Genomic DNA, 11,657 nt, shown 5'->3' with positions numbered 1-11,657 from the left:
CATGAGTGGATTCCATTCTAAGTGGATTTTTTCACCCTGCAGGCTTCATTATCCAATGTATTATAAGATACACATGCTTAACCTGTGACGGGGCGGTCAGAGTTTCCAGACATTCTGAAAAATATTGTTTAATTAGATTTTGTGGTTCCCAAATTATGGGTACACATTTTTTATGAAACTTGTGATTTCAAAACGTAAGAATGTTGTAGATGGATACATATTAAAACAATTTCTGTTAAATCTAAAAATGAATATTTTGTAAAAGATTTTTTTGCTCTAAAGGTTTGGTTTTAGTCTACAGGCCATAATCATCAATAGTAAAAATAAAAAAAAACGTCAAAACCATCACTCTGAGATTATCAGTATAAATATTATCTTACACATTGATCTTATTTTAAATCTACCTGTAACATGCATATCCCATTTACAACCCTTTTTGTACTATTGTCCTTTAGATGCCGTCCAGAAGATACCATTTCCGTTAGTTGATCTTTATGTCACAGTTAAATTGGTCATTATAAGAAATCTAAACAGTAAAACTTGCAAAAATAAGATCAGATGTTTTATTTCAATGTCAACTTTTCATTTACCAAACAAACTTTATAACTTGACCTAAAAACCCACTTAATTCAGCTTTGACATACTGGTTTAGAATGATGGCTCTATGCATAATGTCGCTTCTCTCACTTCGTGCTGCCATGTCATTTTCAAGGCAATTGTTATTCATTTTCACTTTTTTTTTTAACATATTCTGTTTCATATTACCTATTTTTTATTGTTAAACTTCTAACTAAAAAAAAAAAAAACTTGAGGTCGGACCTCCTTCAAAAGCCTAACTGAAAGATGTTGAAGGCAGCATTATTTTCTCAATGGCATCTCCAGACTGTCACATGTGCTTAGTGTAAACCTGCTCACCAGTGCACCAGTGATGAATCCACCAATTTTGGTGCTCCCAGTCAAATGCCAGTTCCCTCGCATGATGTTGGGCTCTCACCATCCTTATAGTCCTTTTCTGACAATCTGAGCAGAAACATGCACATTAGTGGTGAGCCGTAGGGGTATAGCAGTGCTACTCCTCTTCCTCTAATATACCTTCTTTGATGTGCTGCACTGCCTGAGCGACCTCTGTGGATTGCAGGCACTTTCTCATGCTAACTCTGAGGGGGAGCAAGTAGTGTTTCGAGAGCATACACCACAAAAACCATCTAGAAATGAGTAAAAATGTTTTAAGTGCATTCACCCTTAATTTGAGTCGGTAAATAAGATGATTTGCCAATGGAATGAGTGTTTGTACTCTTAAAATAATATGTCAATTGTCTTGTTTAATTGTTGGAGTGTCTCACTTAGCTCCTTAATTCAAGAAAAATGCACTAATTTTAAGAAGAAATAACTTTTTTAGATTTCCATTTTTTGCAATGTATGCACCAGGGGGCTGGGATGGGCCTTTTTTTTTCCAGAGAGGAAATGAAACAAAAACTAACAGAAACAGTGCAGCTCATATTTTGCAATGTTTGCACACTTGCAGCTCTGGACATCTAAAATATAGTTTTGCAGATAAAAACTGTGATCCTATCTGAATATGGGGTGAGCTTAAAGTTGTTTTATAGCATTATTAAAATGATACTGGTGAGCTAAAAAAAAAAAAAAAAAACTAGTCCAAGAGACCGTCAGTTATGGTTTCTGTGTCAGTGCATATCATATTTAGAAAGATATTTAGTATTATGTCTTTAGTATAGGGATCTAATGGGGACAAGGACCAGTTCTGAAGGGGTACTGGCCCCTGCTGGCCTCTTTCTATAAGCACCCATGGTTAGAGCACTGACAAAGTGACCAAAATCTTGAACATAATGGATAAGAATAAAGAAAAAAATTTTTTTTTTTTTAATCACCACCTGCACTGTTCTACAATTTGCATCTGTTTTCTGTTCCATTTGAAGTTGAACTGTTAACTAGGATATAATTAGTTTGGTAAGTTTGATGTCCAACTGTTTTATTTGATTTACTACCTGCTTTTATCACATTTTTCTTCATTCGCATTTTATATGCTTTTATTTTTTTTTCTTCTATTGTATTGTTTAATTCATTCAAGCACTTTGAAATGTCTTTTTACTGAATTGAGCTATACAAAGAAACTTGCCTTGCCTTTACAGAGCGGGTAAAATATGTGCAATCAGATCAGTCGCTTCTTCTTCCTAACTGGACAGGTTAATTTCACAGAAGTTTGACTGACTTCAAGGAACTTAGTCATGTTTAAATGTTCCACTGATTATTATTATTATTTATCTTTATATATATATCTTTTTTTACTTTATATAACAAACCAATAGTGTACAAAGACTTGTTGAGGTATAAACATTAAAACGTGGTTAGAGAAAAAAAAAATAGAACATGGGGCTAAAAACAAATACAGATACATAAACAATAATGGCCAATGTATAAATATAGAGAAAGATTTAAAATAAAAGAGAAGTAGAAATACTGGCAGTTACTTTTTTTTTGTTGGCAGAAACAGATTTCAAATGTTTCGATGAGGTGTAATACAATTAAAATTGATTAAGAAAAATTCAAAAGAAGTAGAACCTCTCCATTTACAGCAATGAATATGATATTTGACAAGCAAGAAAACAATATTAAGCATATCTGAAATTTTACTATCAAGGTCATCAACATGTCAACATCAACAGGTGGATGATTGTTATTTCTTGGATCTCCTCAATTTTAAGGGACAATCAATTTTTGATGTCTCTCCATAGTTTAAAAGAAAAAGGACAGAAAAAAAAGATGATTAAGGGATTCATGCGGACATTCACAAAAGGCACGGCATGTTAAATCAAATTTAAATCTTTTGTGCAAAAATTCTGCCACTGGGTAAAAATGGTGCGAGATTTTAAAGTGAGTCTTTGGTGAACCCATTTAACAAACTCAGAGAATGCCTTCTCAAATTAGAGCAAATTAGTTATTATTATATAATCTGAGCAGCTGAAATCTTCGCATGTTTACTGCGTCATCAACAGTCTGACCGCGAATGGACCAATCACAGCCTAACAGGACGTATCATAGTGGGGCAGTCGCATGTATATGACGTATGACGTTTCTAACCAGCTGATCGTCGTTCGTCAGCCGCGCGCCGTGAGTCGACAACACGCACTGCACGAGTTCCAGCAGACGTATGAGTTGGAAGGACTTTGGTTTCACCTTGTTATGAAGACATCTGGTTCGAAGAACCAGGAGAGGTTCTGACAGCGATGCCGAAGTACTGCTCGGTACCGAACTGCCGGAGCGACGCAGGGAGCAGCGGCCGAAGGAAGAGCTTTTATAAGTAAGTCTCACTTTAAACTGTCTGTATGTTTGAACGGACAAACAGATGATTAAGCTTCATGGATAGGTGCTCTTTTTTCCCCCATTTTTTTAATTCTAAAATTTTGTTGCTGAAGACATGGTTTACGCTAATTATTACATTTCCTTTCCTGGGAATGTTAATAACGTTATTATTCTGAAATTCTTCCTGAGTTTGTTAAAATAATAGGGTAGTATAAATCTAAAACAATTTTTAAGTCATCCACTACTTCCTTATAATTTGCTCCAAGGTTTGCTGACTTTTCCTTTATATTACAATTAAAGTGTTTTAATATATTTACATTTTTCATTCGCTTTAGCAATGATTCTCCTACATTTCTGATTTTTCTTTGAACTTTGGCTGCTTTTAAACTTAATTCCCGTCGAGTCCTTAATTCTTTTCCTAAGGATGGTTTTGTATTTGTTAAACCACGTGGCATTAACCTGTGAGTCATCAAAGACTAACAAACTCCTTCCATTGGCTGCTGTTGTCTGCAACCAATAGGAATCACCGTAGAATGGCTTGTTTTAAGCATTAACAAGAAAGTGCAGCTTTTAGCATAAGAAACCATTTGAACCATTGGTGGGGGATGACTAAAAGAAGGAAACAACTCTGAATGAAAAATACTTGACTCGGAAAAAAGCTTAAATTCCCCCCAAAAAACACCCCCCCCCCCAAAAAAAAAAAATAACACGCACAAATCACAAATTATATGGTACAACACTTTAAACTGTATATTTACTTATTGGTAAAAATGGCCTTTACTATATATAGCGCTTTTTCAAGTCAGGAGGCTTGACCAAAGCACTTTACTCTACATTCAGTCATTCACCCATTCACACTCATTCACTGATGGTGGAACGCTACATTGTATTTATTTTTTGAGTTTTTATAGCAGTAGTGGCTCGTTTTTTTTTGACAGTAAGACAAGGCAAATTTATTTGTGTTGCACAATTCAGTACAAAGACAATGCAAAGTGCTTTACATGATTAAAATATAGGAGAATAAAACCGAATCAAAGCAAGTAGGAAAAAATAAAATAAAAAATGCAGAAACAAAATAGAATATTAAACAGTTGGACTAAAGAAAATAAAGTTGAAATAATGATGTTTTAGTTTAACTGTTTCACTAGAACACTCGAAGGCAACCCTAAACAAATGTGTTTTTAGTCTTGAATTAAAGGAACTCAGGCTTTCCGCTCTTTTACAGTTTTCTGGAAGTCTGTTCCAGATAAGTGGAGCATAGGAACTAAATGCTGCTTCTCCATGTTTAGTTCTGGTTCTATGTATGCAGAGCAGGCTGGAACCGCAAGACCTGAGTGGTCTGGAGGGTTGATACACTGATAGCAAGTCTATGATGTATTTAGGTGCTAAGCCATTCAGAGATTTATAGACTAACAGAAGTATTTTAAAGTCTATTCTCTGAGATACAGGGAGCCAGTGTAAGGACTTAAGAACCGGGGCGATGTGCTCTACTTTCTTAGTCTTAGTGAGGGTACAGGAAAGGGGTATGATAGAGGGGTAGAGACATTTGGCAAATAACCACAGGTCGGATTCAAACCCGGGTCGGTCACGTTGAGGACTAAGGCCTCGGTACATTGGTCATACGCTGTAACCACTGTTCCACCTGCACACCCAGGTAAGCTACATCGTAGCCACAGCTGCCCTAGGGCCCACTGACAGAAGCAAGGCTGCCATATACTGCCTCCACCGGGCCCTCTGACCACCATCAGTAGATGATGCAGGTAAAGTCTTGCCCAAGGACACAACAACACTGAAGGCCAGGACTTGAACCATCGACCCTTCAATTTTTAGGGCAAACCCCTACACCTGACGCCACTGTCTCCCCAGATTTCTATTTTATTTTTTTTTAAGTAAAATGTTGTCATTGTTTGCTGTGATTGTAGCCATTTCCCTGGTCTATACCGCAAATTTTGTTTCTTGTCAAGAAAGCACATGCTAGGTCCTGAGATTTTTCATAATTTATGTGATGTTTTGCAGAACTCTTTTGAGTAATTGTATTGATAGGCATTTTATATTTTTATAGCACGTTAGGGCGGGCAATTACTTGCATTTGCATTATAATTGAAATTTAGAAAAATGCAATTTCCAAATCGCAGAGGTCCTCAATATTTAGTCACATTTAACAAAGAGTAAGGACTAAATGTCTCCCTCCAGTCCTTTAGGTGGCAGTAAATATATTAAAATGGATATATAATTTCGCACAAAAGGGAGCAGAGAGTTGCAGCTAGCACATAGATCTGTGCGTTAAAGTAGAACTTTTTCACGCAAATGTTACAGTGAAGTCCTGCAGCACTTAACTCTTGACGAGCAGACTTTCAAGACCATGAAACCCTGGAGTAAAACACCCACATGCTTGTACTTAGTTTAAAGGGAAATTACAATAAAATCGCAATTTTGGTTGAAAAATTTTCAATTTAGATTTTTGGCAATATCATTCAGCCCTAAAACACATTTAGTGTCAAGACGATTCAGTGTCACGAACATGAGGAAAACAAATATTTTCTTTAAGAAAATTATAGATAATATTTAAGAAAATGTAGACTGACATAGACTGTAGACTTAAAATTCAGACTGACATCTTGACTAATGATGTTTAGACAGTTCAGTCAAAGGCCACTTGAAACACATAATTTTTTAAAATCATGATTCAAAGCAACTAATCGTTCCAGGACTTTTGCGGTTTTTTGGGATTTTACTCCTAATTATTTGAGCTTGGGAACTGTAGGTGGCTTCTCCATGTTTGGTTCTGGGTATGCAAGGTAAATTAGAGTCAGAAGACCTGAATAGTCTGGGTGGTTGACACTCTGACAAGAAGTTTGTAATGTATTTTGGAACTTAGTCATTCAGCGACTTATAGACTAACATAAATATTTAAAAGTCTCTTATCTGATATATAGGGACCTAGTTGAAGAACTTAAGAACTGAGATGATTTTCTCCAATTTCTTAGTTTTAGTGGGGATGCTGGCAGCAGCATTCTGGATCCGCTTCACTGTTTGATCCACTGTTTAGGCCGACTATGAATCTACTAAAGCTCAATGCATTAGTTCTTTAATCCTGGGAATGTTCTTTAGGTGATGGAAGCCTGACTTTGTTACTGTCTGTATGAGTCTCTGAAGGTTCAGGTCTGACTCCATCACATCGCCCAGATTTACAGTCTGATTGGTGGTTTGTTGCTGTATTAACTGAAGCTGTGAGGTAACTTTTATTCCATCCTCTTTTGGTATAAAGACTATTACTCCAGTTTTGTCATGATTCAGCTAAAGAAAACTTCGGTAAACCCATGCAGTGATTTCTTCTATGCATGTAGGCAGCTCTGGAATGGGTTCATAGTACTAGAGAGATGATATCCTAGATATTACATATAAAAACTAGAAGAGGAAATGCAGAGATTTGCTTTAGCCTGCAGGAATCTGGTCTTTTGTAATGATGAAGCCCAGTTCATACGTTCATCAGTAATACACGATGGAGGATTTTTTTCTTCCAACAGGACAACTAACATTTCACAAACGTCTTTTTAGCAACACGTTAATTTTAGAGAAGGGAAATTGTCCTGGCTGTGAAAACCAAAAGCATATCTGCATAGGAGCAAGGATTGAAAGTACACTAGTTATTTCTGTAAATGAAGCTCTGAAATAATTAAAGCTCTGGAATAATTAAATAATTTAAAAAACACAACAAGCAAAAAAAGACAAAAGCAAAACATTCAAAGGAAGAAAAGTCTAAATGTGGTGTTATAAAAGGGCTTGTTCTCTAAACGACCTTGATAGTTAAGGAGTTCAAGCTGATGTTGTTTTAGTTACTTTGAATGTAGTTAACAACATGCAAGCTTCATTTATTTTTTTTCTCCTGGAAACTAAGAGTAAGGCTTCTGTTCGCTTCTATTTTTCCAGCAGAATGAATTTCCGAAGTAGCAGCAGAGAAAGTGGAGTCAGACTTTAGAAAGTGATAGGACCAGCTATAATGTTACTGGATCATTTTATGATTGTCTATGTGAACCAGTGACGTGCGGTCAGGGGAGGCAGGTGAGGCAGTGCCTCACCAGCCATCATGGAAAGAAAGAAAATATATAATCATAAAGTAATTTAAATTGTTATATTCATCCGGTGGTTTGTACTAAAAAATATTCATTTTTCATGTAGCTTCACCAATTTCGATTTTTATTTGTTCAAAATCGCTGAATTTTCTTATTTTCCCATTCAAATGCTTGGAAGCGATGCCGGTGAGGCAGCAGCGAGCTCTGCCTCACCTTGGATTGCGCAACCCCTGGCTCTGCGCTGGCTGCAAAGCGGAGAGAGCATGTTGCTGTACGGCGTCAATAAAATGGTTTAAACAAATGTAATATGTGAACTTATTTCTAATAATTTGGCTTATGTATATAATGTACAGAGCTTTTTGTCACCAACTGTGTTTGTGTAACGTGTTTCGTGTAATGAGCGATTATAAACGGCAGAGAACAAGTTCGAGGTGAGGCAGGCAGTTCTCTTGCCTCATGGCAGGGGGTGCTCAAGAGACTGAAAACATAAGGCAGGAACAGGACGGATCAAGGAAGGCTTTCTTCCCTGGCAGTGATCTCCATTGAGACAGAGAGACTTTTAAAACTGAAGGAAGATAAGGAGGACTTCTATTCATTTATAAGTAAAGGTAAGACAGTAATAACATTTATTTTGTTTTGTTTTTTAAGGAAATGTGTGTTTTGTGAGCTACAGTTTGTATGTGTAAGGATGCAGAAGTGAAACATAACCTGTAAACTGCTGTCAATCTATGCATCTATTTGCAAATCTGATTCTGATGACGTCAGTGCCTCACCAGCTATGAACCTCACCGCACGTCACTGATGTGAACTAGTCTGTAAATGTAGCGTTAAGCTTCATCCATGATACATTTTTATTTTGTTTTTGCCATAGATGTGACCTTTAGCCTTCCTTTCTGACAGCAGCTCTTGTGCTTTCCAAGGTTCCCCCTACAGGACCCGGCGCGGCTGCAGCAGTGGCTGAAGAACATGAGGCGGGAGAACTGGACCCCTTCTCGACATCAGTACATTTGCCACGAACATTTCGCCCCGTCGTGCTTCAAGGTGCGCTGGGGGATCCGTTACCTCGACAGTGACGCTGTGCCTACAGTCTTCCAGGGAACCGAGGTGAGCAGAAATAAAACCGTTCTCTCTTGTTTATCTGAAACACTACCGCTGTGCTGATGAGCACGATGCTTCTGCTTACAGAAACGGAAAGCAATCAATCACAGTGAGAAGAAGCCAAAGCGCCTCAGAGATGAAAAAACACAAAGCCCCACAGCGTCAGATGATGGGACAAAGGCCTCCCACCTGGGAGAAATGCATACGATTCGCTTGGTTGAGTTGGCGGCCGACCCATTAGAACAAGCAGAAACCAGTTTGATGGAGTCGAGTGAAAGCCCTCGCCAGACTGAAGTGGACTCGCTAGTATCACTTAGTGGAGTAACACCAGGTGTAAATCTTCCTCTAACGTTGTATCAGACTGTAGACGATCTAATAAACAGTGGGGAAAGTGCAGAGGTGGTGATGATGGCTGAAAGCTCTGCGCAGGGTGGACAGGTTGAGCTCATAAACGGAATCACCGCTGCCATTTTGAGTCCCGACGGAATGCTGGTCCTAAACGAGCTGATGCTGGAGGCTCCTCCTGGAGTCCAGCATCTCACTCCCTCCTCTGAAGATTTCCTGCAGGTCCACCAAGGGGAGGAAGTTGTTGCCTATTTTGAGACGGTACCCAACGTCCTTCCCAGCGGAACGCTGGCCTTCCCGCCCGACACAGTGCTGTCGTCGGCTCTGAGCCCCGAGCCCATCTCGTCCACTCTGCCCATCGTCTCCAAACACGTTGCACCTTCATCACTCGTACTCGCAGTGGAACGGCTGGACAGGGAGGAGGTAGAGGAAGGGGAAGGCATGTCGGACGCAGATGAGGCGGAGCAGGAGAATCACCAGCTGGAGGAGCACTGGTGAGCACCGACCCCTGCTATCGCAGGATAATTATCTTTTAATCATGTTTTCAAACCACAGTTATCTTTGTGTTTTTTTAAAGATGGAATAATTGTACAAGTAACTTATGTGATTGTAAAAAAAATTAGTGAGATGTATACTTTATGGATTTTCTTTTTTAATCCACATAAGTTAAGGTTATACAAACGGTAAAATGTGTGGATAAATCCTTTGTCAGATGCCCCTTTATCAAGCTGCACATCAACTACAAACCTAAAAAGCTTCTGGCATGATTATAACTCAATATTAAATCAATCTGAGATGGATTTTTAAGCATTTGCCAACAATACTCAGTGAGGTTGAGGTGATGAGGTTGAATATTAATGTTTGGTTATGATCTTTGAACTGTCTGACCCAAACGGTCACTGTTCCATAAAGGAAACTAAATACCCAACCCCCACTGTAGGCTGATCTCCGTACTAAAGCCTTGTTTACATTGGTGTGAATACAGAAGGTTTCCATGGTTGGAAGTAAAAGATTGAATTATTTTAGCATGAAATGATGAGAGCTATGTTTGGTGACAAAGAACATGGCAGCATCATACTGTGAGCTGCTTTCCTGTTATGTTTGTTGGTGCTTTCCACTAAATGCTTAAAATAAAGGACAAACTCTTAAGATCTTGAACCCATTAAATCAATACCTTCATGATGGAAACTTAGACCAGTTCGGTATTCTAATAGGACTCTGATAGGCTTAAAGTGGATCAGCTGAATGACTCACACCTCAGCCCTGTTAGAAATGTATGAACCAAGCTTAAAAGCAGTGTCTGTGCCCGAAATACTACAAATTAAAATAACTTCTGTTTTAAAAAAAAAGTGCATCCATATAGATATGATGACTATATAAAGCAAATGGGTTCTCTGCAACCTCTCAAAGACTTTGGTTTCTCTCACACTCCTTTTTGGTTTCGTTCTTCTTGCCAATAACGGTTTAATTTTCCTTAAAGGCAAAAAAACAAACAAAGCCCAACTACATCACTTAGTCAGTTTATTCAGAGTACTAAAAAAAAAAAAAGTTCACTAACGGGTTTTCCCGATTTTAAATGTTTTCTCTTATGTGTTCATTTCACAAACAGCTACCATAAAAACAGTCTGAGTAAGGAGCAGCTGGAGGCAGTCGTGGCTGAGCTGCAGAAAAAGGTGAAGGTTCTGCAGCAGCGCCACCGCCGACACCTGGAGAAGCTCCTGGGGCTGGAGAACACCGTGAGCCAGCTGAGGCAAAGCAACATGCTCAACGAAGAGCGGCTGCAGCTTCTAGAGAGGGTACTTCTGCCGCTTAGATTTCATCTCCTGTTACTGTCAGGAGTAATCCCTACTGATAAATGTTATAATCAGTTTTTTTCTTATTGTATCTTTTCTCTCCCTCCCTCAGGCATATTTGCAGACCAGTGCAGCCGTGTCGGATGGTGGTGAAACTGTGGCCATCATCTACGAAGAGGATGACGCTGCATATTTTTACACTCCAGTGAACGATGCAGGGATGGCGTTGAATGTGGACAGCAAATGACTGTGGTTATCTTCTGTGTTTCTGTGCCAAAAAAAAAAAAATCTAAAGGGGTTAATGTTGTTTAAATCAAGCAAGCTGTTATTTCTTTAAATCAGAACTTCATATATGATCAAAACTGTTTTTTTTTTTTTTTATTATTCCTTCTGCTGTGAGCTTTACACGTACATAAATTACTAATAGGGCATTACTGAATGTTTGCCTTCTACTCCAACTGTTGTTTCACCAAAATTTTGTTAATTTATTTTTCATTATGAGAATTTAAATTTAGAAATCATTAAAAAAGATATTTTCAATAAGTTCAAAGCTTTAGATTTTTTTGTGTGTTGCTATTTGCAACGCAACTGATGATCATACATTGCGTAACTCTGGTCCTGAACCGCAGCCTGGAGCAAAACAAGTGAGTCAGAGCAGAGGGAACACCCTGCTAAGGACTGCTTGTTTGGTTACATTTCTAGTTTTTCAGCTGCTGCTTCTGCAAAACAAGGTGATTCACCCAAAGAGATGCTAGTCTAAGCACATTTTAACTGCACCTTATGTTTGCATATTGTTCAAGTTTTGTGCCATAACATTCAGAATTAAGAGATTTCTGCAAGAGGATTTAAAGAATCGTTTTGGTAATGATAAAACCTACTGCAGTTTCTCTCATAATCCTTTTTAGATGGACCCATTCGTGATGCACAGAAAAATATTTCCTTTTCATTTAGTTTGTTTCCACTAGAGGGCAGCAGAGTCATGCATCCTACTCAGTCCATCCAAAACAGGTGCTCAAGTCATCAAGAG

General features: G+C 38.3%; 1 protein-coding gene across 1 annotated transcript; it reads left to right on the top strand.

Annotated features, from left to right (window-relative positions):
* The first annotated feature begins 3,104 nt into the window (after window positions 1–3,104).
* Window positions 3,105–10,984, top strand: LOC119784094 (THAP domain-containing protein 5-like). The gene is made up of 5 exons (XM_038285968.1): window positions 3,105–3,319; window positions 8,315–8,498; window positions 8,580–9,331; window positions 10,447–10,633; window positions 10,743–10,984. The coding sequence occupies exons 1-5, from the start codon at window positions 3,246–3,248 to the stop codon at window positions 10,875–10,877; spliced, it is 1,332 nt and encodes a 443-aa protein (XP_038141896.1). The 5' UTR covers window positions 3,105–3,245; the 3' UTR covers window positions 10,878–10,984.
* Window positions 10,985–11,657: the final 673 nt, after the last annotated feature.

This window comes from Cyprinodon tularosa, unplaced genomic scaffold (genome assembly GCF_016077235.1).
Source record: "Cyprinodon tularosa strain WSP-4 unplaced genomic scaffold, ASM1607723v1 ctg218, whole genome shotgun sequence".
Taxonomy (NCBI): Eukaryota; Metazoa; Chordata; class Actinopteri; order Cyprinodontiformes; family Cyprinodontidae; genus Cyprinodon; species Cyprinodon tularosa.
The sequence above is the reverse complement of the archived record's forward strand: the minus strand, read 5'-3'. Positions and strand labels throughout refer to the sequence as shown.

Bases quoted from the DNA above. Each gene is read 5' to 3' on its own strand.
- LOC119784094 (XM_038285968.1), top strand. From the start codon at position 3,246: ATGCCGAAGTACTGCTCGGTACCGAACTGCCGGAGCGACGCAGGGAGC. The intron at 8,499-8,579 runs GTGAGCAGAAAT...TTCTGCTTACAG, and splicing joins CAGTCTTCCAGGGAACCGAG to AAACGGAAAGCAATCAATCA. The intron at 10,634-10,742 runs GTACTTCTGCCG...TCCCTCCCTCAG, and splicing joins GGCTGCAGCTTCTAGAGAGG to GCATATTTGCAGACCAGTGC.